The sequence below is a fragment of the Gastrolobium bilobum genome, unplaced genomic scaffold, assembly GCF_033153095.1.
Source record: "Gastrolobium bilobum isolate Gb01-03AN ecotype WA unplaced genomic scaffold, APGP_CSIRO_Gbil_v1 utg8088, whole genome shotgun sequence".
Taxonomy (NCBI): Eukaryota; Viridiplantae; Streptophyta; class Magnoliopsida; order Fabales; family Fabaceae; genus Gastrolobium; species Gastrolobium bilobum.
Genome location: NW_026898843.1, coordinates 121,413 through 148,423, shown reverse-complemented (window position 1 = coordinate 148,423; position 27,011 = coordinate 121,413). Strand labels below are relative to the sequence as shown.

Here is a 27,011-nt window from a genome sequence, read left to right as displayed (position 1 = left end):
ACATTTTATTGAATGGTATACTGTACATAGTGTGGAAAGTGGGAAGTGGGAAGTGGAAACGGTTCCATTCCCACCATCGTTTAACTCCCAAACTCCCAGGCAGTATCCAACGTAAATCCTTAAACAATGCCTTGTTCACTCTCTCTGTCATCTCTCCCTCTTTTTCCTCACCACAAAACTACTCCTTTCCCTCTCACTCTAAAATCTTATCCACTTCACCACCTCAATGTGAAATCCTCAATTAACAAAAATCCCTCCACCGATTCCAGTTCCAACTCCAACACCGACAACAACACCAAACCCAGTTCCTGGGTAAGCCCAGATTGGCTTACTTCACTATCTAGGTCCCTAACCACAGGGAAAGACGATTCTGGCATTCCTCTAGCAAGTGCCAAGCTTGATGATGTTTCTGATCTTCTGGGTGGTGCTCTTTTTCTCCCTTTGTTCAAATGGATGAAAGAGTATGGCCCCATTTACCGGCTTGCCGCTGGCCCAAGAAATTTTGTGGTAGTTAGTGACCCTGCCATTGCCAAGCATGTGCTCAAGAATTATGGGAAATATGCTAAGGGTCTTGTTGCTGAGGTCTCAGAGTTCCTCTTTGGGTCTGGTTTTGCAATTGCTGAAGGTCCACTCTGGATGGTAATGTTCAATTCTTCAAGATTATTCCAATTCTGGTTTATGTGGTTATGAGCTTGTTTTGAATTTTGAGACTGAACCAATGTGTTATGGCAATGTGGGTGGTTTTGCTTCTGCTTTAGACTTTACAAGTGTTAAGCAATGAGATGCAATATCTAAATTTGACAGCATACTCTTTCTTTCTCAATGTTCTCAATCTTTATAGCTGGTTTTCTTATATTATAATTATTTGATTCATTTGTAGTTAAATTGGTGCTAGTTGTTCTTGTCATGATTTTATAGGTTATTTTGGGTAACCGGCTCTTTTTGATAGCTATTTGCTTATATGTATTAGGCGAGGCGCAGGGCTGTTGTTCCATCTCTTCACAAACGATACTTGTCAATTATAGTGGATAGGGTATTTTGTAGATGTGCTGAGAGATTAGTGGAGAAGCTACAACCTGATGCACTCAATGGAACTGCTGTTAACATGGAGGACAAGTTTTCGCAGTTGACTCTTGATGTTATCGGTTTATCTGTATTCAACTACAACTTTGATTCACTTAATGTGGAGAGCCCTGTTATTGATGCTGTTTACACTGCATTGAAAGAGGCAGAGGCTCGATCAACTGATCTTTTGCCATATTGGAAGGCAAGTTCTTTCTCATTCCCATTTATGATATGGATTTTTTTTTTCTGTGTTCATTGTGCCATTTTAATGCTGTTCTTTGTTGTTGCAGGTTAAATTTCTTTGTAAGATAATCCCAAGACAAATAAAGGCTGAAAAGGCTGTTAGTGTTATCAGGAAAACTGTTGAGGATCTTATTGAAAAATGTAAAGTGATTGTAGAATCTGAGGGTGAAAGAATTGATGTTGATGAATATGTGAATGACACTGATCCTAGTATCCTCCGGTTCTTGCTTGCCAGCAGAGAAGAGGTTTGCTGTATTTTATTCCTGACATATACTATGCTTTTATCACTGTGTTCTTATGCGGGTTGTTGTATACTCAGAATGTATAATAATGGGGGTTTGATACGAATTACATGAAATATAAAGTTGCTTTTCCTGTTAGATTATAGATCTATCGAATGCTTCTGGAAATGTTAAGGTGCATTGGTGTAGATGAACAGTGCATTGATTTTATGTGTGCATTAATGGTTGTGGTGTCATTATCTAACACTATGTTCAACTTACTAAAGCTGAGATGTTGTTTAATCATAGCACAGCCAAGTAAATTCCATCCTGTAATTCTTTATCGTTTACTTAAGAATGTTCATCTTTTGCCATATCTTTTCTTGGTCAGAAATGTTACTTTTTGAAAAGTTATCAACCATGTAGTATTTTGTGATTTCTGGTCTTCTGTGTATTAGGGTGTAGTTGTGCTTATTCCATAAGGAGACAAATTTTGGCTTTTCATGTTCTTTTAGTGTAGTTGTGCTTATTGCTCAATCATTGAGTTTCTATTTTTCCTTTAGTTACACTACCGAGTATGAATGTCTGCTCCGCCATCACTGCCTTCCGAAAATATGGCATATCTGTTGATGATGATACTTTTTATTGTTCTTTTTCTGTGTAATCAGTCATCACAACTTTGTATAATCTACCTTTATACTTTATAGTATGAATAACTTTTTTTTCTTTGAATCTCCGTTCCTCATGTTGTTTATTTTTGCTTGATGGTTCTACATATCAGGTTTCTAGTGTGCAATTAAGGGATGATCTTCTGTCACTATTAGTTGCGGGTCATGAGACCACTGGTTCAGTGTTGACCTGGACAATTTATCTTCTAAGTAAGGTATCATTTTACTTTTCTTCACTCTACTTTTTCTCTTTTCCTTCTAAAAGATAATGCTTTCATTTTTTCCCCAACTTTATGAATTCCCTGCAAAGACTCCCTCCAATTCTCATCAGTATCAATGAGTAGCTGTTGCATATTTTTGAAGGGGTAATGCGGGAATCAATATATGCATGGTTCTTGTGATCCTGCTACATTGCTTTGGATTTCCCTTTCGAACCTTGAATTAATCATCCAATTACAGCATTTGTTTTCTGAGTCTTCAAAACTAATCTAGCTGTTAACGTGGAAATTTGAAAACTGTACAACCAGTTTAACCCGGTTCAAAGATATTAACATCAAAAGCATTGTTCATGACTTCATAACCTTCTAATTTTTTTCAGCTTCCAGAATGATTAATGGACTTTGTGAACATTTATCCATTCTTATTTTGAATTTTGTATGTCTCTATTTATGTGTTATAACGTATAGTTGTCAGTACTGTGCAAAAAACAAGAGCTCCACCATGGTATTCCCCCGGTAAATTATAAGCTCTATATAAGCAGGATTCTTCCTCATTGGCAAAAGCACAAGAAGAGGTAGACAGAATTTTACAGGGAAGGCGTCCTGCCTATGAAGATATTAAAGATCTTAAGTTCTTGACACGCTGCATTATTGAGTCACTCCGGCTTTACCCACATCCTCCTGTAAGCTGCTATGTTTCTCCTTACAATGATTTTTAGTACGGACATCTATCTGAGATGCAAAATTTATTGTAATTTGTATTATCTTTTGTGTATGACAGGTCTAAGGTTATGCTTGTTATGAAGATAAGTTAGCATGGTAACATAGAAAATTGATAGTTAAAACTAATATGACAAGCGGGTTGTGAGAGGAAAATTTGGTGATCTAACGATCTTGATTATTGAAATTTCGGAAAGCCAGTGGCTTCTAGGATTTGTGACTTTGGTCGTGGGACCTGAGGTTAAGGATAGAAATTAAGAAACTGCTAGGGAAATCAGAACAGAAATTAGTTGGCTCCTGTTACTGTGTGTGGCAAGTGCTCAAGCACAAGATCTTTTTCCTTCTGTTTAGATTGTCTTGGAAACTTAATAAGAAGTTTTTTTTCTTCCCCTATCACTCCTATTTTGGTAATGGTTTAGTTGAAACTGAAAGAAGAAAGATATAAACAAAAAATGAAGGGCCCTTAGCTTTCACCAAAGTCTAACGGTGAAGGAGGTTAAATAAAAGTCTCACTCTGCTAAAGAAAGCAAAATTTTGGGAATATTATAGATGAAACTATGCTAGTTGTCGGTATTCTTTGATGACATAAGTTAATCTTCTTACAGAAATTATTGTTTAGAAGAAAAATCTCAACCCAATCAGATAAATCTAAATAAACACTATTGTAAAATATCATTATAATTGTTGAAATTATAGGGTTTAGGTATAGATGGAGGAGAAAAGATAGAGAGATTAATAGAGACAGAATATCATATTATGAAGTGATTGATGTGATTACAAAAACAAAGCACTAATATTTATTTGTACTAAATAGGGGACTCCTAAAATAAGGAAACAAATCATGAAATATAAGAAAATAGGGAAACTAATCCTAAGAGATCCTCTAGGACACTTAAGTATATTAAAATATAATCTTAATATTGTACAATATCATTCAGATATTGTAACACTCCCTCTCAGATTTTAGGGAACTCGACAACGAAAAAGTGACGAGACAGGTCATGGAAGATGGTATTGTTTTGATTCCATGTTGGATTTATAGGGTTTAGGTATTGTTGAGATATATAGTCTCACTTTTCCCAAGGTTCTTTACATAGTATCAGAGCCTCGCCGCTAGGGGTGTTAACGAGCCGAGCCTAGCCGAGCTTTGGTCTTAACGGGCCGAGCTTGTGTTCAAATGTGTCAGACTGGCCTTAGCCTGTTACCTGTTACGAATATAAATCAGCCTGTGACCTGGCTCATTTACAAAAAATAAAAGCCTTGTTTAGCCTGTTTAAAAAAAAGAATACAACAAAAATTTATCCAAACAAAATACAATCAACAGTACTAGTAATTCCATAAATATTCATAAATTTAATGTATATCCAAATAGCATAATATAAAACAAAATCATTTAAAAAGTCTGTTTAATTAATAAAATGGGATTAAATGAATTGAGAAGAGAAAGAGGGCAATCACAAGTAGTATAAAAAATAAAAAAATAAATAAAAAAAATAAAATATTAGGCAAGCCTGAGAGGCTCTAAGGCCGAGCTTTTGAATTGGAGCCTGAGGCCTTTTTATTAAACGAGCTTTTATACAAGTCCAAGCCTGGGTTCAACAATCAATTTTAGACATGTAAGCTCAGGCCTTCACGAGCCGAGCCAAAGGCCCCTGTAAGGCCCCTGACTCGTTTAGCACCCCTACTCGCCGCCCCTCACTTTCTCTTGTGGACTTTTTTAGCACAGCCTAGCCTGTTGCATTGTCTACTCTTCAAGCCCAAGGAGCTCTTGTGTGAGGGGGCGTGTTGAGATATATAGTTCCACATTGGTTGTATGTGCAACTAATGTGGAGTTTATAAGGCCTTGGACACTCCCACCCTTTGAGCTAGCTTTTGGGGTGGTGTATCCCAAAGTTCTTTACAGGTATAGATTGATGAACAATCATCTCACCTAAAAAGTTTAAGCTTGTAAGTGAAGGCTTATCAATAGTTTTTATATTATATCTCTGTAACACACCCCCTCTGGAAAGAGCCCTTTGGGCTTGAAGCGTGGATATTGCACATATTCATTTTGTTTGTTCTACCTTGTGTTGACTGAATTCCACTAGAAATTCTTTTTGGGGAGGGAAGGGTTGAGGATTGAACTCGTAGGCTCTGATATCATGATAAACAACCATCTCACCTAAAAGCTTAAGCTTGTAAGTGAAAGCCTATCAATAGTTTTTATATTATATCTCTTTGACATAGATGGAGGAGAAAAGATAGAGAGAATAGCATAGACTGAATATTGTGTTATGAGGTGATTTATGTGATTACAAAAGACAAAACACTAATCCCTATTTATACTAAGTTGGGGACTCTTAAAATAAGGAAATAAGTCATGAAATATAAGGAAATAGGAAAACCAATCTAAGAGATCCTCTAGGATACTCTAAACTATATTTAGACATAATTAATATTGTATGATATCATCTGGATATTCTAACAAATAATATATCTGAATAGGGTAAGTTCACAGCTGCGTGTTTTAGTTTTTCAAATATGCTTTATTGGAGCTTACCTTATCAAATATCTTTCACTAATGTTATAGTTTATGATGGTCTTATATAACCTTATGCATCCTTAAGGTATTGATAAGAAGAGCTCAAGTTCCCGATGAGCTTCCTGGTGCTTACAAAGTCAATGCTGGTCAAGATATTATGATTTCTGTGTACAACATACATCATTCTTCTGAGGTATTACTTGATGTTGGTAAATTAAAAAAACTTTCGTGTGGCAATTGTGGCTTATCTGTTTGAATGTAGCCAAACCAGTATACTTTTGTTAAAAAATTTGGTGATGTGATTTTTAAATCACAGTAATGGGTCTTGTCCAGTACCAGTGTAGCTGAGTAATCAGCAGAGGATACCCATGTTTGTTTCATAAGCTGCCTGCAAGTTTTAATGACAATGGCCTATCATGTGACAAACCTCATAAATGAATGCCTTGTTGGCCTTCTTTTTTTATATGGACCCTCCTGTAGCTGACTTGTACCATGGTCAACTATCTGATTTGTTACAATAACCGCATATTATGGCTATTTCTATTGCAATCAAGGTTACGAGACATGTGAAGACAGCATAGAGCCTTTAATATTATGGTTTTCAATTGAGTAATTTAAATTGGTTAGAACCTGTTTGATTCCATTTCAAAAAGAATCTTCTATTTCCTTGTTTTTCCCTTTTTGTTTTAAAGGACAGGAGGAAAAAAAAAGAAAAAAGAATACTCCGGATTACAAAACAAGTTTGATTTTAGAGAGTATAAAAAAGTTATCCCCTGTCTCTGTTTCAGTTTCCAGTATAGAGATAATTGTATCATTAAAAGCAATTTGTTTTTATTATTACTGTTCATGATAATTATTAAAAAAAAATTCCGATCAGCAGTTTCTTTATTTAAATTATTGATATTACATAAACATTATGAGTCCTATCGTTATGCATTTGCTATGGTGATTGAGAAATAATGTGATACACACAATGTGTTGTTTTTTTTTTTTTCTTTCTTGTCATTTTGCTAGATTTAGTCTGATATGCAAGTTGTTGCACTATCAGAATGTTATTGCTTGCTTTTAAATTCACTATTTTGAATCTACTCTATAAGTTTCATTATAATTTTGCAAGGTTTGGAATAGAGCTGAAGAGTTTTTGCCAGAAAGATTTGATTTGGATGGTCCAGTGCCAAATGAAACAAATACGGATTTCAGGTGTGCATATACACTATCAAAGTGATAATCCTTGCACACCACACAAGTAGTGTGAATCACACACACCACTGTGGTAGCTAGTTTCTTATGCCTTACTTGCTAGTGGCTCAATATTTTCCTAATAAATTGCATAGATGCACCTTATCTTTCTTAGTCTTAGGTTTTTCTTCTTGTGTGGGGTGAAACTCAGATTTTGGTAATTCAAATCTGTTGCAGATTCATTCCATTCAGTGGAGGACCCCGCAAGTGTGTTGGTGATCAGTTTGCTTTATTGGAAGCTACAGTTGCTCTTGCAATCTTTCTACAGCACATGAACTTTGAGCTGGTTCCTGATCAGAATATTAGTATGACTACAGGTGCAACAATACATACAACAAATGTAAGGTTATCTACTTTTGTGTCTTTGATATGTGTTTTCTACAAGTGACTTGTTTAGTCTCACAGTTATCCACTTGTACCAATTTTCTAAGCTTTGCTAGTCTCACTTCATGTTTGCAAGAGTTGAATGAGAGCAAAAGAAATGTTTTTAGGTCTTCTGAAGCTTCATTTTTTTTTCTTTAATTTTTTCAAAACTGGAATAAAATATTTTAATTTCCTCACTTTCATTATCCTTAATTCTAACTCCTAAATACTCAAACAAAGGAACAGAGACTCACTTACATCTATCTTGAACATTTTTCTACATTTTTTTTTGCAGGGCCTGTACATGAAACTGAGCCAACGGTTGAAATAGTTAACATCTAGTTCATCTTCTTCTCGTAAGCTGTAAAATTGTCTATTACTATCAGCATATCAAATTCTTATGTTGATATGCTGATTGAAATTAGTTTCGACAATCAAATCATTTGTTCATATTTTCTAAATGTTGTAAAGAAGTTTAATTGAATTACAAAGTGAATAACTAGTAGAGACAAGTTCCATTTATAGAATCCTGGTCTCTACCTGAAATGTGAGATATATTATTACCTGTGTATATTAAATTAGAGTAATTTACACGAGAGTAATTTAATTACCTATGCTACTCTTCAAAAAAAAAAAAAAAAAAAAAACTAGATTAGTATTAAATTCAATACACCGATATTGTAAAATATAATTATTATATTTTAAATAGCCAAAAATTTTAAGTATAAACTTTGATTATAAAAAAATATGATTAAATTCTCTTTTAATTTAATTGTATATATCTTTTTTAGGTAATATCCTTTGACATCATTGTCAGACACCTTGTCTAAGAGTTGGTAGATAAAAAAAATCAATTGTGTCACATGCTTATAGATTTTGATCTAACGACTCTTAGATGAGTTGTCAAAATTTAAATTTGACACTGATGTCAAATGATTCTATCTCATCTTTTTCAGTTTTATTTTTTATTTTAAATATTTTTTTAATCGATACTGTTTAAAATTTTAGTTGAATATAAAAAATCTGTGCTTTGGACAGATAAACGTTGATAAAAGAATTAAGCTAGGAAGCAAGAGCATCAGTATGAATACAGTAAGGTACAAACTTTTTTTTTTGGTTTCTTGAGTAGTAAGTACATGCATACGAATACCATGTACCTTTTTTTTAGCTTAATTATACTTTGGGATCTGTTGAATATTATATTTGATTTGGTTGTTTGTAAATCTGTTACAACTGATAACAAAGATCTTAGGAGATTTGCTATTAAGTTGATTAGTATTATTTGCAGGTTGTTAGTTTGTTTGTAAAGTTTGTTACTGATGATAGGATCTAGAATCATCCCCTTGTGTATATATAGGGCGTGAATGTTGATGAATAAAATATAGAAGAATTATTTCATACCCGTATTCCTTTTGTTAACATGGTATCAAAGAGCTACGTTCTGATCTTGGGGTAGCTTCCTTTCCTTTTTTTTTCCAGCGTATTCTATTCCAAACAAAAAGACAAAATCCCATTTCTTTAATTCCTCTTAAACGAACCCGAACCCACACCACCACCCATTTTTTTAATCCGTTTTATACCCGACCCGACCCACACCCTCTTTCTTTTTTCTCTTATTTGAATCCCTAGCAACCCAATGGCCGACGTTGACCCTAACCATGATCCCCAAAACGAAAATCAGCTTCCACCTCCAACCCCACCTCCGCAGATCGTCCTACAACCGGACCACTCTTCCCTCCCTGTCACCATTATCCTTGATGAAACCAACTACCCACTTTGGTCTCAACTTCTTGACATGCGAATCGGAGCTCGAAATAAGGGGGGTTTCATCTCCGGCGATACTCCCAAACCGAAACCCGACGAACCTACCTATAATACATGGGTGGCCGACAACAAACGCGTTAAAAGTTGGCTCATTGAATCCATGAGCCCACCTTTGATGCAACGGTTTATTCGCCTGGAAACGGCCAAGGAAATTTGGGACGCTGCCTCCCATACGTTCTACGACGGCTCTGACGAGACGTGCTTGTTCGAACTCAACCAATGGTCATTCCACACCAAGCAACTTGGTCGCCCCCTTTCCACTTATTATTCTGAGTTGTTGTCTATCTTTCAGGACATAGACCACCGGATGAATTCTCAAGCCACCACCGTCGCTGGGGTGGTTCATCTCCATTCTGCCATGACACGACTTCGGGTCCACATTTTCCTTAGTGGCCTCGATCCTGAATTCGACTCTGTTCGCGGGGAAATCCTCCGCAAAGATCCCAAATTGGATCTTGAAGGCTCTTATGCTTTTGTTCGTCGTGAAGTTCAACAACAATTCACCATGGGTAACCCGAAGCAGTCTTCTGATCACACCGCCTTGCTGACTCATCCTCCTCGCTCTGTCTCTGTTCCTCTTCTTGCTTCTGCTGCTCATCCTGGTAAATTCAACAAGGATAGGTCCGCTCTACTCTGTTTGCACTGTGGTGAAAAAGGACACTCCAAACAGCGCTGCTACGAAATCATTGGATACCCTGAGTGGTGGGACTTTAGCAAACGCCCACGGAAGAAATTGCCTAGCAAATCTCTCACAACCGCTTCTGATCATCCCACACCCACTGCAAATGCTGCGTCTGCAGGTATATTAGGAAAACCTACTGGTCTTTCTGCACTCTCTTCGAATAATACCTGGGTGATTGATACAGGAGCCTCAGATCATATGATTCGGTCTCCTACTTCTTTATCCAACATTGGTCCCTCCTCCCAATCTGTTGTCTCCACAGCAAATGGTGGGGTTTCCCCCATTACTGGTCAAGGTTCCCTGACACTTTCTCCTTCCTTATCTCTTAATTCTGTTCTTGTGGTTCCCTCACTTGAATTTAATTTATTGTCTGTGAGTCAGATTACTAATGCTTTAAATTGCACTGTCACTTTCTGGCCTTCTTATTGCGAATTTCAGGACATTCCCACTCGGACGACCCTTGGTTATGGTGTTAAAAAAGGCAACCTCTACATTTTGGAACTCAATCATGGCCCTCATTCTCCTCACATGGCTCGAACCTGTTCTACCACTGCTGATCAAGCACAAGCATCTATCTGGCTATGGCATCGTAGGCTAGGACATGCATCTTTCGGTTATCTTCAGAAATTATTTCCCTCGTTGTTTTTGGCTTTGAATAAATTTGAATTTCAATGTGAAATTTGTAAATTGGCAAAAAGCCATCGCATTCCCTTTTATCCCAGTATCAATAAAAGTTCCGTCCCATTTCAAGTTATTCACTCTGATGTATGGGGTCCTGCTAAGGTCCCCTCTTTTTCCCACTCTCTCTACTTTGTAACGTTTATTGATGAATGCACTCGAATGACTTGGGTCTCTTTATTAAAAACAAAGTCTGAAGTTTTTCCTATGTTCACAAAATTTCACAACATGGTTAAGACCCAATATCACTCTTCTATCCAGATTCTTCAAACAGATAATGGCACGGAATATATGAAGGCATCCTTTGCTGATTTCTTTTCCTCTCTTGGCATTAGACACAACACTTCTTGCCCATACACCCCACAACAAAATGGTCTAGCCGAAAGAAAAAACCGACTTTTACTTGAAGTTGTTCGTGCTTCCCTTTTTGATATGAATGTCCTTAAACATTATTGGGGAGAAGCCATTGTCTCTGCTGCATACCTCTTAAATAGAACCCCTTCAAGTGTCTTACAATTCAAAACCCCTCAAAATAAATTGGAATCTTATTTCTCCCTTCCTCATATTCCAAATCTTGAACCTCGTGTCTTTGGATGCACTGCCTATGTCCATGTCCCTAAGGTTCTGCGAAATAAGCTAGACCCTTGTGCCAAAAAATGCATTTTTGTCGGTTACTCTGAATTTCAAAAGGGTTACAGATGTTTTGATCCTTTTACTTGTAAGATGCATGTTACTTTGGAAGCCTCCTTTCATGAATCCACACCATTCTACTCAGGGGGAGTTTCTAATTCTCCTTCTCAGGGGGAGAAGGGGTATATCTACAATAGAGAAGAAGAATTCTGGACTTACTCCCCCACTGCACCTGAAATAGCACCTGTTGCCGCACCACTTCATCACTCAAATATGCCAGAAACAGTCCCTGATGTATCTATGAATGATACAAATTTATTGCCGGATGAGACACCAACCGTAACACCTATAACCGAGGCTCAACCAGTGGATGTCCCTACACAGACACTTCAAACCGAAAATGAGGTAATTTCTAGCCTTCCATTACCCTCTTCTATTGTCAATTCTAATACTTCTCTTCACCTTTCTACCGAAAACACCAGAAAATCACAAAGAGCTACTAAAGGAATACCTAAACAAATGTATGAACCAGACCCTACAATCAAAACTAAGTATCCCATCAGCCAGTATGTGTCCTCCCATAGGCTGTCCAAATCATATGCTCTGACTACTGATCTTTTATCTAATGTATCTATTCCTAACAGTGTGCAGGAAGCATTGGAGGACCCAAAATGGAAGGAAGCTATGAATATCGAAATGGAAGCCTTACAAAAGACATCAACTTGGAGATGGTTCCATTACCACAAGGAAAGAAGACCGTTGGATGCAAGTGGGTATTCACAGTAAAGTTAAAGGCCGATGGGAGCATTGATAAGTACAAGGCTAGATTAGTAGCAAAGGGATACACCCAGAAGTACGACATTGATTATCAAGAGACCTTCGCTCCAGTAGCTAAACTCAACACAATTAGGATCTTAATCTCTATAGCTGCAAATAGGGATTGGCCCTTGAAACAATTCGATGTCAAAAATGCATTCTTGAATGGAGAATTGGAAGAAAAATTCTATATGGAGATACCACCGGGAGTCAAGACGGCTGCCATACAAGGAAATAAAGTGTGCAAGCTAAAAAAGGCCTTATATGGACTCAAACAATCTCCCAGAGCATGGTTTGGAAGAATCTCCTCAGCCATGAAAAGATTCGGGTACAAACAGAGCAATGCAGATCATACTATGTTCATCAAACATAAAGAAGGAAAGGTAACCATACTTATAGTTTATGTAGATGATATGGTACTAACTGGTGATGATTTTTGTGAAATAAACACATTAGAACAGCAACTGGCAGCAGAATTCGAAATGAAGAATTTGGGGGATTTGAAATACTTCCTTGGTATTGAAGTTGCAAGATCAAAACAAGGAATTGTCCTATCACAAAGGAAATATACACTGGATCTACTAGCTGAAACTGGAATGCTAGCATGCAAACCTGTGGAAACACCCATGGAAATGAATCATACTCTTGGTATTTATTCTAATCAAGACAAAACTGATATCGGAAGGTACCAAAGACTAGTAGGAAGGCTGATCTATCTATCACATACAAGGCCAGATATTGCATATGCAGTAAGCATTGTAAGTAGGTTCATGCATAATCCTAGTGAAGACCATATGAATGTTGTTTTTCGAATTCTAAGGTATCTAAAAGGATCTCCAGGAAAAAGCTTGCTGTTTTCAAAAGTAAGTAACCAAAGAGTTGAAGGATACACAGATTCAGATTGGGCAGGAGACAAAACCACCCGACAATCCACCTCTGGATACTTCACATTCGTAGAGGGAAACTTAGTTACATGGAAAAGTAAAAAACAAAAGGTAGTAGCAAGATCAAGTGCAGAAGCAGAGTTCAGAGGGATGGCTCATGGTGTTTGTGAACTTTTATGGATCAAAAGCGTCTTGAAGGACTTAGGAATTCAGCATGCTCAACCTTTCAACCTTTACTGTGACAACAAGGCAGCCATCGAAATTGCTCTCAACCCAATTCAACATGACAGAACCAAACATGTTGAAGTAGACAGACACTTTATCAAAGAAAATCTAGACCAGAAAATTATCAAATTCCCATATGTGAAATCGGAAGATCAACTTGCAGACATACTAACCAAAGCAGTCTCAGGAAAAGTATTTGGTGAAGCAATTAGCAAGTTAGGCATGGTGGATATTTATGCACAAACTTGACGGGGAGTGTTGAATATTATATTTGATTTGGTTGTTTGTAAATCTGTTACAACTGATAACAAAGATCTTAGGAGATTTGCTATTAAGTTGATTAGTATTATTTGCAGGTTGTTAGTTTGTTTGTAAAGTTTGTTACTGATGATAGGATCTAGAATCATCCCCTTGTGTATATATAGGGCGTGAATGTTGGTGAATAAAATATAGAAGAATTATTTCATACCCGTATTCCTTTTGTTAACAGGATCCTCAATTGGTACATGTGCGATTTGCTTCTATTTTATGTTTTGTTTTTGAAAAAAATATTTATCTTTTTAAATGACACAATTTATATCCTTTCACTCTCATAAAGATGTGGGACTTACACCTTTATTTTTTTGTCAACTCTCTCTCCTCTTTTATCTATCTCTTTCTTAAAATGACACAACTTTACATCCTTTAAAATGATACATACTTGTTATAAAAAAAAAAATGATACATACTTTTCTCTTTGTTTTTTCTGTACTCTAATCTTTCAATTTTCTTAATTGAAAACAATTAATCCCTCCTTTTTTTTAATTAAAAAATTAAGGGAGGGTAAAAATCACACATTAACTATTATAAAGAGGAATCAAAAGTAAAATTAAGCCTTTTTTTTAACTCAAAGAGTAAAACTCTATTTTTGGGTTAACATTGCTAACTTTATTGTTGACCGGTAATGTTAAAAGATGATAAAAATATAACGCAGTCAATTAGGACAAAATGATTTCACTTCACCAAAAATCATCTAAGGGAAGTACACAAATATCCTAAAATGAAATATTATCTGCACATATAAGCCTAGAGTAATGTATAAGATTGGCAAAATAATATTATTTTTGCCTAATTGACTGGTTTGTATATGTTATATTAAATTTTAACTTTTAAGAACTTTTAAAAAAAAAAATTAATAACATTAAACTTAAATAGCTGAAGGGACGAAAAATAAATAACAAATTCTTCTGTTGTGACGAGAAAAACTATATGTCATGACTTGACAATTTATTGGGTCTGAATTGTAGTTTTGTTTTGTTGCAATCAGATCATCTTTTTGGTTCCATCCTTACCTTTACTAAGTACGGCGACATCAATTTGCCTTGAGTTTCATTTCATTTTGGGCATGTCTTGTTCATTTGCTCAGTTCGTGGGGCCCTCCTCCTTACAAAGTGAACACATGACAGTACACTGAATTCAACAAACAAATTTAATATTTTAAAACTTTTTTGCGATGATAATGAAGAGTTAGGAGAAACAAAAGGTCTCTGTTATTGACTTTGGGGAGAAGTTGGTGATCAGTGACTAGTAGTGGTAAGTACCATGGCCACACTATATAGTATATACTAACTATTGGACCCAATGCAAACCTGCCACATAAATATGATTTTATTAGAAAGACCTAGGTCTTCTATAACGTGTATTGATGGAAAGAGAATGTGACAGTTCTTTTCTTACTAACAGCAGCTTTCGGATATGCCTTGTGGCCGGTTGGTGATTAACCTTAGAGCTAATCGATGCGACCCCAAAACAAACCTGAAAAGACAAAACTTACTTAAATGAAGAGGTAGATTTTTTTAAGTTTTTTAATAAACCTTCATTACTAGAGAAATTAAAATTCTACAATATAAAATAAATATTCTATTGATTTATTAATATAGCACGAATTTTAAATTGTATTTAATATTTGAGGTCCCTTTGATTTATTTAAAATAAAGGACAACCAAACACCAAAAAAAATTATACTCATTTGATTCTTCAAATAATATAAATACTGAATAAAAAATAATTCAAGAGACAACATAATTTTTAAAATTTTTACCCATTAAATTAAGTTATAAATTATTTTCCATAGGACCAAAATAGAGAAAAAAAACTAATAACTCATATTTCTCCATTATCCCTATTTTATTGAGTGTAAGACAATACATAATATGAAAATATTATGTTAAATTCTTTTACAAAAAATTTACTTTGTGATTAGGGGTATGTTTGGTGCATAATATAGAATAAGGTCTGATAGTATAAGATATGATTGTATAAGGTATGATTATATTTTAATATTATCCAACGTTTGACATGATATTGTATAAGATAATACATTGTATAAGATAATATGATTCAATATTTGATAATGCATTGTATGATAAATATTTTTATTAAAAATATCCTTTAATAAAGAATTTAAATAATTCTTCCAAATATGTCATATGGTATTAATTTTTATAAAAATCTATTGATCAGTGTATCCAAAAATATATAAATTTTTATGAAAATAAAAATCTACAAGATTTTAAAAATTAATATATTGAAAAATTATTTTTTATTTTAATATATTAATATTAAAATAATATATTAATTCTTGAGAATTGCACCAGTTAGCGATGTTAATACATTAACCCCTTATCAGATCTAATCTCATCCATTAGACTTGATTAAGTTATACATCATTTTGATGTATTAAGTAATTTTGCAGTATAAGCTTATACTATACGATAGTATACCAAACAACTAAAAATGTCATAACATATAGTATTAACTTATCAAGTCTTATACCAAACATGCCTTTAAACATTATACTATATTGTTATTGTTCTGATCGATCCTTGTCGGCCTAATACATTTGGGCCAACCAGCAAAGATCCACCAAAGCGTCATATCCATGGTTGTCAAGCTCGCGAGTTTACTCGTAAAATCGTACGAGTTTACGCTTCAACAATGTAACACCCGTATATATCCGGTAATGTTATCATATCATCGTATTAAGCCGTGCTTAATTAAAAATGCGAAATATCTTTTTTATTCAATTATGACGTCATTAATCATTACCAACTTGCTTACTTAATCAATTAATAAAATATTGTCTGTATATAAATTGCAAAAGACAGCTAACTGAAATACCTCATTGATTAAACAACATAAATATGTCTCTAGTCACGGAACTACAACACGTAGACCGGACAAACTAACAGTTTATACAACTCAACCCAAAGTACTAACATCAAGTGGCATGGACAAACCCCATGCTCACACAAATAAGGCAACAAGCCCAACATAGTCTCAACAACAACATCATAATAAAATAAAGCTAAAAGCATAACATCAGCAGATAGATCCAGCATCCAAACATGTCAGCATATAAACAACAATAATCTTCAACTAAGCTCCGGCCTCCTGCCGCCAGAGGCATCAGCCCCCAAATTACCTGAACCTGAAATAAGCGCCCCCAAACGTGGGGTGAGATCTCTAAACAAGAAATCTCAGTAAGACAAGGGGTCCTCAAGGATCTTCCACCCCAATCTCACGTACATGTGCAATATAAGTTCAAAAGCAGTTTAACAATATAATTTTCAAAATAGTGCAATGCAATAGATAATTATGTCATATGTGTCAATTCTATTCTACTGATCAGAGAAATTAAGGAATACGTCTATTACCCACACAATATGCAAGACGCTACTTGCACCCACCCACGGGCTCACCATCTTGTATGACGCTACATACTCAGGCTTACCGACTAAGTGGAAACAACACATACATATTATAAGCCATTGCACATACCAGCTCAAAAACGTTTCAAAATATCCAAAGCATGTAACACAGCATGCATATAAACCATTCCCCCATGGGGTATGGTGGAACCACAACATGGCTAAACCGAGGACACGAAAGCCTACCTTGCAAGCTAACTATCCAAGACAAGAGTTCGCACAAGCTCAAGGCCCACAAACAGCACAATCACAATCTGTTTATATCAGAAATATCATCAATAACCATACTTTAAAGGTTCATTTCATTATGACAACATTTCCTTATTCGATTACATCGTTTCTAGTTCATAATTATCAAGTATTAAGTCCCATAATTAAAGGTATCATTGTTTTTCAACAGTAATACAAACTTCTTAGGCCATCATGCCCAAAAGGGGACTAACCCACGCATAAAACTGGTTTCTGGTCATTTTCACAGGTGGTAATCGATTACCAAGGACATGGTAATCGATTACTGCACATGGTAATCGATTACCACCAGCAAGGTAATCGATTACTGTACATGGTAATCGATTACCAACCAAAAGTAATCGATTACCACGTGGGCTGAACAGTTTTCTGCAGAATTTTTCTGCATAATCCGAAGCAGAAATGTCACCCAATGACCCAAGGTTCGGTTTTGACCCAAAACAGATATTCATTAACACTTATTAGCCTTAGATTAACAACCATAAGCTTGAATGATTAAAGTTATCTCATTTCATAACATAAACAAGCTTATTTTCAAGAAAAATTAAACGAAAGTCCAAGGTATACCAATGGGGTCCAAACTCAGCAACAAAGAAGGCTCTTGGAGCTCTCCAACAATGCTTAAAAATTCTGACTTTGCAAGAGCACGAAAATACACCACAAGGTTGGACTTTTCTCTATCAAAATGGCACCATGAAGCTCAAAAGTGCCAAGAAGATGACCCCCCACACCAAACTCAGAAATGCAGCCCTTAACCCCACCAAACCAGTGACCAAAAACTCAGAAATGAGTAAAATTCCAACCACCCATGGTTAGAGCACACTCATACAAGGAACTTTGGAGAAGGAAGTAAGGGAAAAGGTGGGAACTTGGGCTAGAAAATGGAGAAAAGCTCCACCTTTGCATGGAGGTGAAGGTGGCAGCCAAGGGGTTCAGAATCTCATGTAGAAGGAATGCAAATTCTGACCTAGGGCTTTGTGCCCAAGTATATATAGTCCATTTAAGATTAATCGCACAGTATTACCAATAATAGCTACGCTTATCATTTTAATCTCAAACTTCATATTCTGAACCTAGCCATTTTTTTAGTATTTTTCATATTTTTATATTAATTTTTCGCAACACTTTTTTCGGTACGCGTTTTAACACTAACAGTATTAGTTCTGACATCAATTCTCATTATTTTGACTCCAAACTTGTTTTACAACTCCTATATATTATTCTAGGAATATTCATCCACTTATTATAATTTTCTGGGATACTTCACCGATACGCATTTATACCGAGTAGCAGAACTGGTATCTGCACTTTTCGTCAGAAAAGCGACTTTCAGCATTATTAATCATTTTCTATATTTATTTAAGCCTCATAATAATTATTAGGGTCAATTATGGAATTATTTCCTAATTTCACATAGTTAATTAATTAACTTCCTTAATTAACGATGCGAGTTCTTACAAACAACACCTCTACGATCCCGTTTCTACATTTACTTGCTTTTGGCTCTTATTTTGTAGAAGCGTCGGGTTTTTTGGCAAACTCGTACAATCGTACGAGTTCAACGATTTAACTAGAAAAAAATGACACGTTTGACCCGAATTTTTGACCCGAAAAACCAGTACATAAATGGGGTTTTTTAGCAAAAAAAAAACCCTAAAGCACCTGGTTTGTTTCAGCCACCACCATTGCAGATCGTGGGAGACGACGTCGCGACTCATGAAGACTCTTCAAGCCACCGTCTTCTCAAATCGTCCCTCCCTTGCGTGCTACTACTTCGTCGTCTTGCCCTCTTCCGTTCGCGTCTTTCCCTCTTCCGTTCGCAACTTCTCCACGTGCCATCGCCATCCTGCTTCTGCTTCGCCGTCGTGCTTCGCCCTCACTGGTTAGTGCTCTGCTTTGTCTCAATCTCTTCCCCATTTTTTTTGTCTCAATCTCTTCTCATCTTTGTTAGTGCTTTACTGAGTACTCTATTTCGTTTCATTTATAAATCAATTTATTTTATTTTATAAAGAAAAATCATTTTATTTTATAAAGCAAATTAATTTTGCTTAGCTTTGTGTCTTCGTCCAATGGTAAACCGTAAATCAAATCAGATTTATTTGATAAATCAAATTATTTTTTTTCTTCATGTTTGCCTTTGTTTGATTTTACATTCATAGGAAAAAATAAAATTAATCCAAATAAAATTAGTATAAATTAATTTCAGTTGAATTGTGGTAAGCTTTTTTTGTTCTCTTAATTTTTGCTTATTGGACCAATTAAATTGTGGTTAATTTTTTATTATTTGTTGTGAATTTGAATGTTGTATTTTTATAGAAAATATCTTCAAGTGGTGTTAGTAGTACTACTGCATGTGGAAGTGGAGGAACCACAACTTCTAAAAAAATTCATAAGAATTCTCTTGGAAGTAAGAATGAAGTTGCATGGAGTTATGGATTTGTAGTAGATGGAAATGCAAAAAAAATTAAATGCAAGTTTTGTACAAGGGTACTAACTGGAAGAGTTTATAGATTGAAACATCATTTGGCTGGTACTAAAAGAGATGTGATAGCTTGCCCATCTGTTCTTGATAATGTGAAGAAACAAATGTGGGATATTGTGTTGTTGTTGCAAAATAAGAAATCAAGTAGTAATACTCAAAATGAATGTGAAATACTTGGAGAAAAAAGAAAAGGGGATGAAGTTGAAAGGTCTCAATCTCAATGTCATGTTCCAAATATTTTCAAGAGAAAATGAGTGATTACTCAAGCCACCATCAATTGTATAATTAAGAAGGATTTGACTAAATTTTTTTATGTCAATGCTATACCATTTAATGTTGTGAAGAGTGATGAATTTCAAGAGATGTTTGATGATGTTATACGACATGGTCATGGATTTAAACCTCCATCCTACCATGAAATCAGAGAAAAATATTTGAAACAACATGTGCAGTTGACAATGACTGATATGGAGAAACATAAAGCTTTTTGGAAGAAAACAGGTTGCACAATAATGACTGATGGCTGGACTGATCAAAGGAGGAGGACATTAATAAACTTCTTGGTAAACAACCCAAAAGGAACAATTTTTTTGAAGTCTATTGATCCTCTCATATATCAAAAATCGCTGAAGCCATTGTTGCTATGCTTGAAGAAATTATTAATGAGGTGGGAGAAGAAAATGTTATTCAAATTGTGTCTGACAATGCTGCCAATTACAAAGCTGTTGGAAGGTTGTTGATGGAAAAAAGAATATATTTGTATTGGACACCTTATGCCGCTCACTGCATTGATTTGATGTTGGAAGATCTTGAGGGAATACAAATGCATAAAGATACCATTGCAAAGGGGAGAAAAATTACTACTTATATATATTCAAGGGCTTCCTTAATTTGTTTATTACGACATTTTACAAAAGGAAAAGATTTGGTGAGGCTAGGCATGACTCGCTTTGCCACATTATATCTGACATTGGGTTGCCTAGGTGAAAACAAGGGCCTATTGCAAAGAATGTTCACTTCAGAGAAATGGCAGTCTAGCCAGTGTGCAAAATTAAAGGATGAGAAATATATTGAGGATGTGGTTATGGACAAGAAGTTTTGGAAGAACCTTGCCATTTGCTTGAGGGGTGCTTTTTCCATTAATCAAAGTGCTTTGTATGGTTGTTCTGATGAAAAACCAGCCATGGAACACATTTATGAAGCAATGGATAAAGCAAAAGAAACTATTCAAAGCGATCTCAAAGGCGTCGAAAGCAGGTACTTCTGAATTTAAATTTAACTTTTAAAATTTGTATCCTTTGTTTTAAAACTAACTCAATTTGCTCCCACATTAGATATATGCCTCTATGGACAATCATTGATAATAGATGGGATCGACAACTCCATAGACCTTTGCATGCTGTAGGCTATTACCTTAATCCTCAACTTCATTATGGTCCTAATTTTAAAGCAGATTTTGAAGTTATGCATGGACTATATGAGTGTTTGGATAGGATGACAACAAGAATTGAAGAAATAAGTCACATTGATAAGCAAATTGAAATTTTCAAGATGCAAGAATATTTGTTTGGTAGTTCAATAGCTCAAAAAGGCTTAAAAATAAAGACTCCAGCACAATGGTGGGAATCTTATAGATATTAGCATCCAGAGTTACAAAGATTTGCCATTCGTATATCAAGCTTGACATGCAGTTGGTCTGGGTGTGAGCGTAACTGGAGTGCTTTTGAGATGGTAAATGATTTTTGTTTTATAGTTCAAATTTAAAATCACTACCTATTACTTGCTAATTGCTATATATTCATTAGGTTTGCATTTGTTTAGGTCCATACCAAGAAAAGAAATCGCTTGAAACAGAAGAAAATAAATGATCTTGTATTTGTGATGGCCAATTTAAAATTGGCCAAGAAGAAGGAACACAAAAAAGTGTTGGGAAAGAGCATGAGTCTTATAGCATAGATAATCTTTCATTTGATGATGAATGGATTATGGAAAATGAGGGAAGTCCATCCAACATTGAAGATTTAGATGATTTGGATATACCTGAATTTAACTTAGATGCTACAGATGAAGATGCTTTGGTGATGATTCCTGAAGATGATGGTGGTTCTGAACTTGGTGGGGAAGATAGAGAAGACATCATGCAAGATGATGGAGATGAAGATGAAGATGATGATGATGATGAAAGAGATGATGAAGATGATGATGCTGAGGATGATTATGGCATTCCATCTCACTCCTTTGAGATTTGATTGATATATTGTGTTGGATTTTGATCTTTTGTGTTATGACTTTATGTGTTTGAGACATTATGTGATTATGACTATTGTATGACATTATTTTGCTGGTTGATTGAATTAAATTTTTTTATTATATTACTTTATATGCATATAAATATAGGGGCATGATATACTTACCACAAAAAAATTTACAACCTTTACAACCAACCTAATCACCGTTGATTTCCGTCAATCTAACGGTTCTAATTTATTGAGAATAATAATTAATTAATAAATACGACCCAATAATTTTTGATAAATTAGAACCGCTAGGTTGACGGAAATCAATGGTGATTAGGTTGGTTGTAAAGGTTGTAAAAATTTTTGGTGGTAAGTATATCCTTCCCCATAAATATATATAAATATAATTTGTATCTTGTGCTACGAGTCTACGATCCGTGTTACGATTCTACTATTTATGATTTTGGTTCACCCTTCCGAGTTTGCATAGAATCTCGAGTGTGACAACCATGGTCATATCTCTATCACCCTATATAATGAATACGAGGACCTCAATGCCAAGGATCCTCCACTTCCTTCCAGATATCACTACATCCACATAGTCCTCACGCACGTAATAAGGTATAGAGAAAATGTTTATGGCTCTTATCTCTCATTGTCGGCGAATATTTTCCACATATATATTTCTCTCCTCACCGTCTATGGAAGCATCTAAAACCAATCACTCCTATAGGTGGTTACTCTTCCAAAATATAGAGCCATTGTACCCTAACAAGTACGGAAACAATTTTTTTTTTTTTAAATTTGTGCGTGTCGGACACCGACACGTTCCGATACACGTTCGACATGTGGTCAACATTTTGGGTTACGCAGTCAACGCTCCGACACGTTCCGACACGCTTTTCCGACACGCAGTCAACTTTTTCCGACACGCGGTCAATGTTTCGACACATTTTTTTTTAGTTCTAAATTTTATTTATTTATTTATTTTTTGGTATGCTATTTTATTTTATTAACTAAACATAAAAAAATGATTTATAAATCAATTTTTTCTGTCATGAAATTTGACATGAAAAATTAACAAGGTATGAAAAATTATTTTTGTTTATATTTATGTTATGAAATTTGAATATTTGATTGTTTATATGATTTATTATGGGCTGTTATATGTATTAAATATAAATTATATTATATATATTAAAAATATTATTTAATATCAAAATGTGTCCCGTGTCAAAATATGATATTTTTAGAATTAACGTGTTGGCGTGTCATGTCCCGTGTCCCGTGTCAGTGTCAGTGTATTATAGATTGTACCTATTCACATTTCCCTTTTGTGAGTCTCACATGAGATAGCACTTAAAGTATTTTTCCTTGAGGGCGTACCTATCTTCTTCTTCTTTTTTGATAAACCACAGCTATCCTTCAGGAAGACAATTCTATTTGCGGTGGGTTCAAGATTAAGACTTTAAATCCTCCTAAAGATAGATAATATTGAAGAAGATCAAATACATGTTTTCACCACCATTTACTCAGTTTTTACTTCTTATCTGCTAAATGAGCTACCATCATTTGATTAGCACTTACCTTTCTCTAATGCCATAACAATTTAGTTATATATATATATATATATATATATATATATATATATATATATATATATATATATATATGTCAAACATGAGAGTTTAAAAAATGAAAAACAAATATCCATTCTATGGGAGTGGATCCTCTCATGTGAAAAAGTGGTCATGTGGTCATGTTATTTGATCACTATAATAGCCCTCACCTAATTAATTAGTAGATTACATGTAATTAAATAATTATGCATGTATTAGTGAGTAAAATTAAGTATAAGGCTTAATTAAATGAATCCGAGTCACTTTGGAGTTAAAAAGTGTACTCAGTGAAAATTAAGGGGTATAAATGGGTGTAGGCAAAAGTACCCAAAATAAAAAAATAAAAGTGGAAATATTCCTTCCAGACTTTTGGGTAAAGTTTGGTAATTAATGGAGTCGAATAGATAGACGAACTAATACCCACATGTTACCACTTAACTTATGTTAAGTGATAAAACAAAAAAGAAACCCAAACCCCCCCCCCCAAGAAACCCGTCGACAGAAAGGGGAAGAGAAGAAGAAGAAGGAGAGGGAAAGAGAGAGAGGAAACCATAGAGTGAGCAAACCTTGGCCAAATCAACTCATTCCAAAGCCTAAACCACTCCAAATCTTCTCCTCTTTCATAATCCTAGCTTAGTTTTTAGTGGGGAGCATTGTGGAGTGGGATATCCTCCTCCAAAAATTCGGCCCATTGGAGAAATTGAGGTGTTTGAGAGCTTCAACCTCCATTGGAGCTTGAGGAGCCATCAATCCTTGGTTGTGTGACCATTGGTGATAAGATTCTAACCCTTGAACCTTGTTTTCTTGGAAAATTTCATGGTTAGGGTTTAATGAATAGTGTTTTAAGGTTTTTATGAAATGTTGATAGATTGGCTATGTTCTAGGCGTATTGGAGCTTAGCTTATGTTGTGAGAAATGCTAAGAATGATGATTAATCGGTGAAAATGAGCTTAGATAGTTATATGACTATACCTTGAATATTGCAAGAATATGATACTTGGTTGTGAGTTTTCTTGCAATTATGCTCAATGGTTTGGCTTGGTTGATTGATGATTGTGTCCCTGTGATGTCTAGGATTGAGACATTTGGACCAACCGTGAGTGATCAACCATTGGAGCAAGCTATGGAGCTTGATTAGCTCCTTGGAATAGGTAAGCTCATGCTAAGTTGTGATGTAGAGTTGTTGTGGTATTAATGAGTATATATGAATATTCATTGGATGGCATGATTAATACTATGGCACCTTAATGTAGGTGAAATTACAAATAATAGTTGGAATTAAAGTTGACTAGTTGTGGAACCTGTTGGTGGTAAACAAAGGTTGACTGAAGCATTGAGGTAAACCTTCGGACCTTGGGTGTAATTCCCTTGATTGTTCCACCAAGCCCTGAAAGGGTAGTGGTTGTTGATAGTGTATATAATGCAATGAAATAGTGTAATGCTTTGTTATACGTATGTGTATGTGTTTGGTGTGGCATAGGATGGTGTTTCCTTATGTTGGTGTGTTGCATGACGATGCGTAAATCATACTTGGTAGTTTAGCTGGCTAGTAGGACTATTTGCATCTGAGTTTCCTTAGGACAGCTTGAGAGCTCGAGGGATTTCTCCTGGAGATGTGATTGCACTTTGCATAGATATGTATTTACTGCATTATTATTGTTATTGCTATTACACTGATATGGAACTGTGTGGTGGAGAGATGCTCCAAGGACCCCTGGTTTACTGGATATATTTGTATATCTCACCCCGTGTTATGGGGGACCCCCTTTCAGGTAAGGATGCTGCAGGAGCCACCAGTGGCAAGTGGCCATACTTGGACTAGTAGTGATGCATGAGGATCCTGTGTTTTGATATTATACATGTTGTTTTGTAGCTCACATGTATAGGATTGTAATTAATAGACAATTGATAGATGTATGTTCTGTTTATTTGGAATGGACTTAGCCTATGCTCATGCCTTTGGTTATCTCTTCGTTGATGGGAGCCAAGGGAGTGATCATAGTGTTTTGTAAGCTAAGTTCCATGAATTGTAATGAACATGATTTGTAATTGATGATTACCTTAAGCTCATTATATGCATGCCCATTATGTATTGGATTGTTGAGCTGGAAAACTTGATTATATACCTATTGCTAAATTGGGGAATGTTGAGAAAACAAAGGTTATGCTGCCCAAATTTTAGTATAATCCATGAGGAGAGGTTTGATCCATTGAGGCTTGCCATGGGGATGCCCTTTCCCTAGTTGTGGACTTGAGAAATGAGAGAGGGAGAATTCCCTGGCAGCGCGCTCAAGCACCTAGGAGCGCGCTCGAGCGCCCTGCTGCCCCTGTGAGAGCTAATGCTCTCTGCCTCCTCTCGCTGGAGCGCCCAAAGTGGGGGCTTAAGCGCCCAGGATTACGCGCTTGAGCACCCTGGTTTGCGCTTAAGCGCCCTTCGCTGCGGAAAGATGGGATGCTTACTGTCTCCGCGGGCTTTAGCGCCCAGAGTGGGGGCTTAAGCGCCCAGGGTTGCGCGCTTGAGCTCCCTGGTTCGCGCTTGAGCGCCCTTAGCCACTGAAGGAGGAGATGTTTCTGTCTCTGCGCGCTAAAACGTCCCAAATGGGGGCTTAAGCGCCCAAGATATCGCGCTTGAGCGCCCTGGTGCGCGCTTAAGCGCCCATTTACACTGAAAGACCTGATGCTCTCTGCCTCCGTGCGCTTAAGCGCCCAGATGGAGGCTTTAGCGCCCGATAACGCGCGCTTGAGCGCCCGGTAGCGCGCTGAAGTGCGCGGGGCCTGTGTTCAACACCCTCTTGTGTTGCTTCAAATTGTCATAACTTGGGCTAGAGTGCTCCAAACGAGGCGCGGTTCGAAGCCACGCGTAGCTAATGATTAGAAGAAGACATTTAATAACCTTTGGTCTAAGGATATAAGAGTATGATGTTAAGCTTAATTCATTTTATTCCGCAATGTAATATGGTTATGATCACGCAATTGGGCATTATAATTCGGCATGTTTTAAAATGAAAAATTTAACTGGATTTTAATTGAACTCGTGTGATTGTAACTGCGCTTAATATCATAATGCGATGTTAACAAACCAGTTCTAGAACGGGGTGTTACAATCACAAACACTTATTGATGATAAGATAAGAGAAATGAAAGTGTATAATATTTAAATAAGTGATTGTGATCAAATAATATGACCACATGATATTTTTTTCGTTTGAGAGGATTCATTCCCCCGTTCTATAGAGGAAGTTGCAACGCTGTAACTGCTGAACACAACACATATCCCATGTTGTATCAAAATATTCCCATTTCCCATGGGTATCACATCACTAAATCGCGATACCGTCTAGGGAAAGTCACTTTCTTTCGTATCAATATTTTCTAGGTATCCTATTTTTGGTTCACATAGTAATATATGTACGTATATATTCATTCTTCTTTGAATTGAGTGCCGAATCTTGAATCTCAAATATTCCATTATATTATCAACCTTTGGAAACAGGGTATTCCTTTTTTCGTTTGTTATTGCTTCACATGGAATTAGTAATAAGTTGCAACGTCTCCTATCTGGAAAGTAACACCTTTTAGGTTCTTGGCCAACAACTTTGCGACGCGTCAGCAAATAGAATCGTTTCGCTGATTATACCATTTAAACGGAAAAACAAAAAACAAAAAACAAAAAACAAA

At 35.8% G+C, this 27,011-nt stretch overlaps 1 protein-coding gene across 3 annotated transcripts; it reads left to right on the top strand.

The window, feature by feature from the left end:
- LOC133284643 (carotene epsilon-monooxygenase, chloroplastic) lies at positions 1 to 25,166 on the top strand. Of its 3 annotated transcripts, none has more exons than XR_009747919.1 (11): positions 1 to 639; positions 971 to 1,267; positions 1,356 to 1,553; positions 2,311 to 2,412; positions 2,958 to 3,098; positions 5,742 to 5,849; positions 6,774 to 6,856; positions 7,073 to 7,235; positions 7,554 to 7,614; positions 8,297 to 8,355; positions 25,106 to 25,166. XR_009747919.1 is itself a non-coding variant. In XM_061481708.1 (9 exons), exons 1-9 carry the CDS (start codon positions 127 to 129, stop codon positions 7,587 to 7,589), a joined length of 1,641 nt encoding a protein of 546 aa, XP_061337692.1. In that variant the 5' UTR covers positions 1 to 126; the 3' UTR covers positions 7,590 to 7,805. The 3 variants fall into 3 exon arrangements, 1 of the variants encoding a protein (XP_061337692.1); XR_009747920.1 differs by lacking the exon at positions 25,106 to 25,166 and adding an exon at positions 10,203 to 10,274; XM_061481708.1 differs by lacking the exons at positions 8,297 to 8,355; positions 25,106 to 25,166 and having other exon boundaries at positions 7,554 to 7,805.
- The last annotated feature ends 1,845 nt before the right edge of the window (positions 25,167 to 27,011 follow it).

Excerpts from the sequence above, each read along its gene's own strand:
- LOC133284643 (XM_061481708.1), top strand. The coding sequence starts at position 127 with ATGCCTTGTTCACTCTCTCTGTCATCTCTCCCTCTTTTTCCTCACCAC. Across the intron at positions 2,413-2,957 it reads CAATTTATCTTCTAAGTAAG|GATTCTTCCTCATTGGCAAA; the intron begins GTATCATTTTAC and ends CTATATAAGCAG. Across the intron at positions 5,850-6,773 it reads ACATACATCATTCTTCTGAG|GTTTGGAATAGAGCTGAAGA; the intron begins GTATTACTTGAT and ends TAATTTTGCAAG.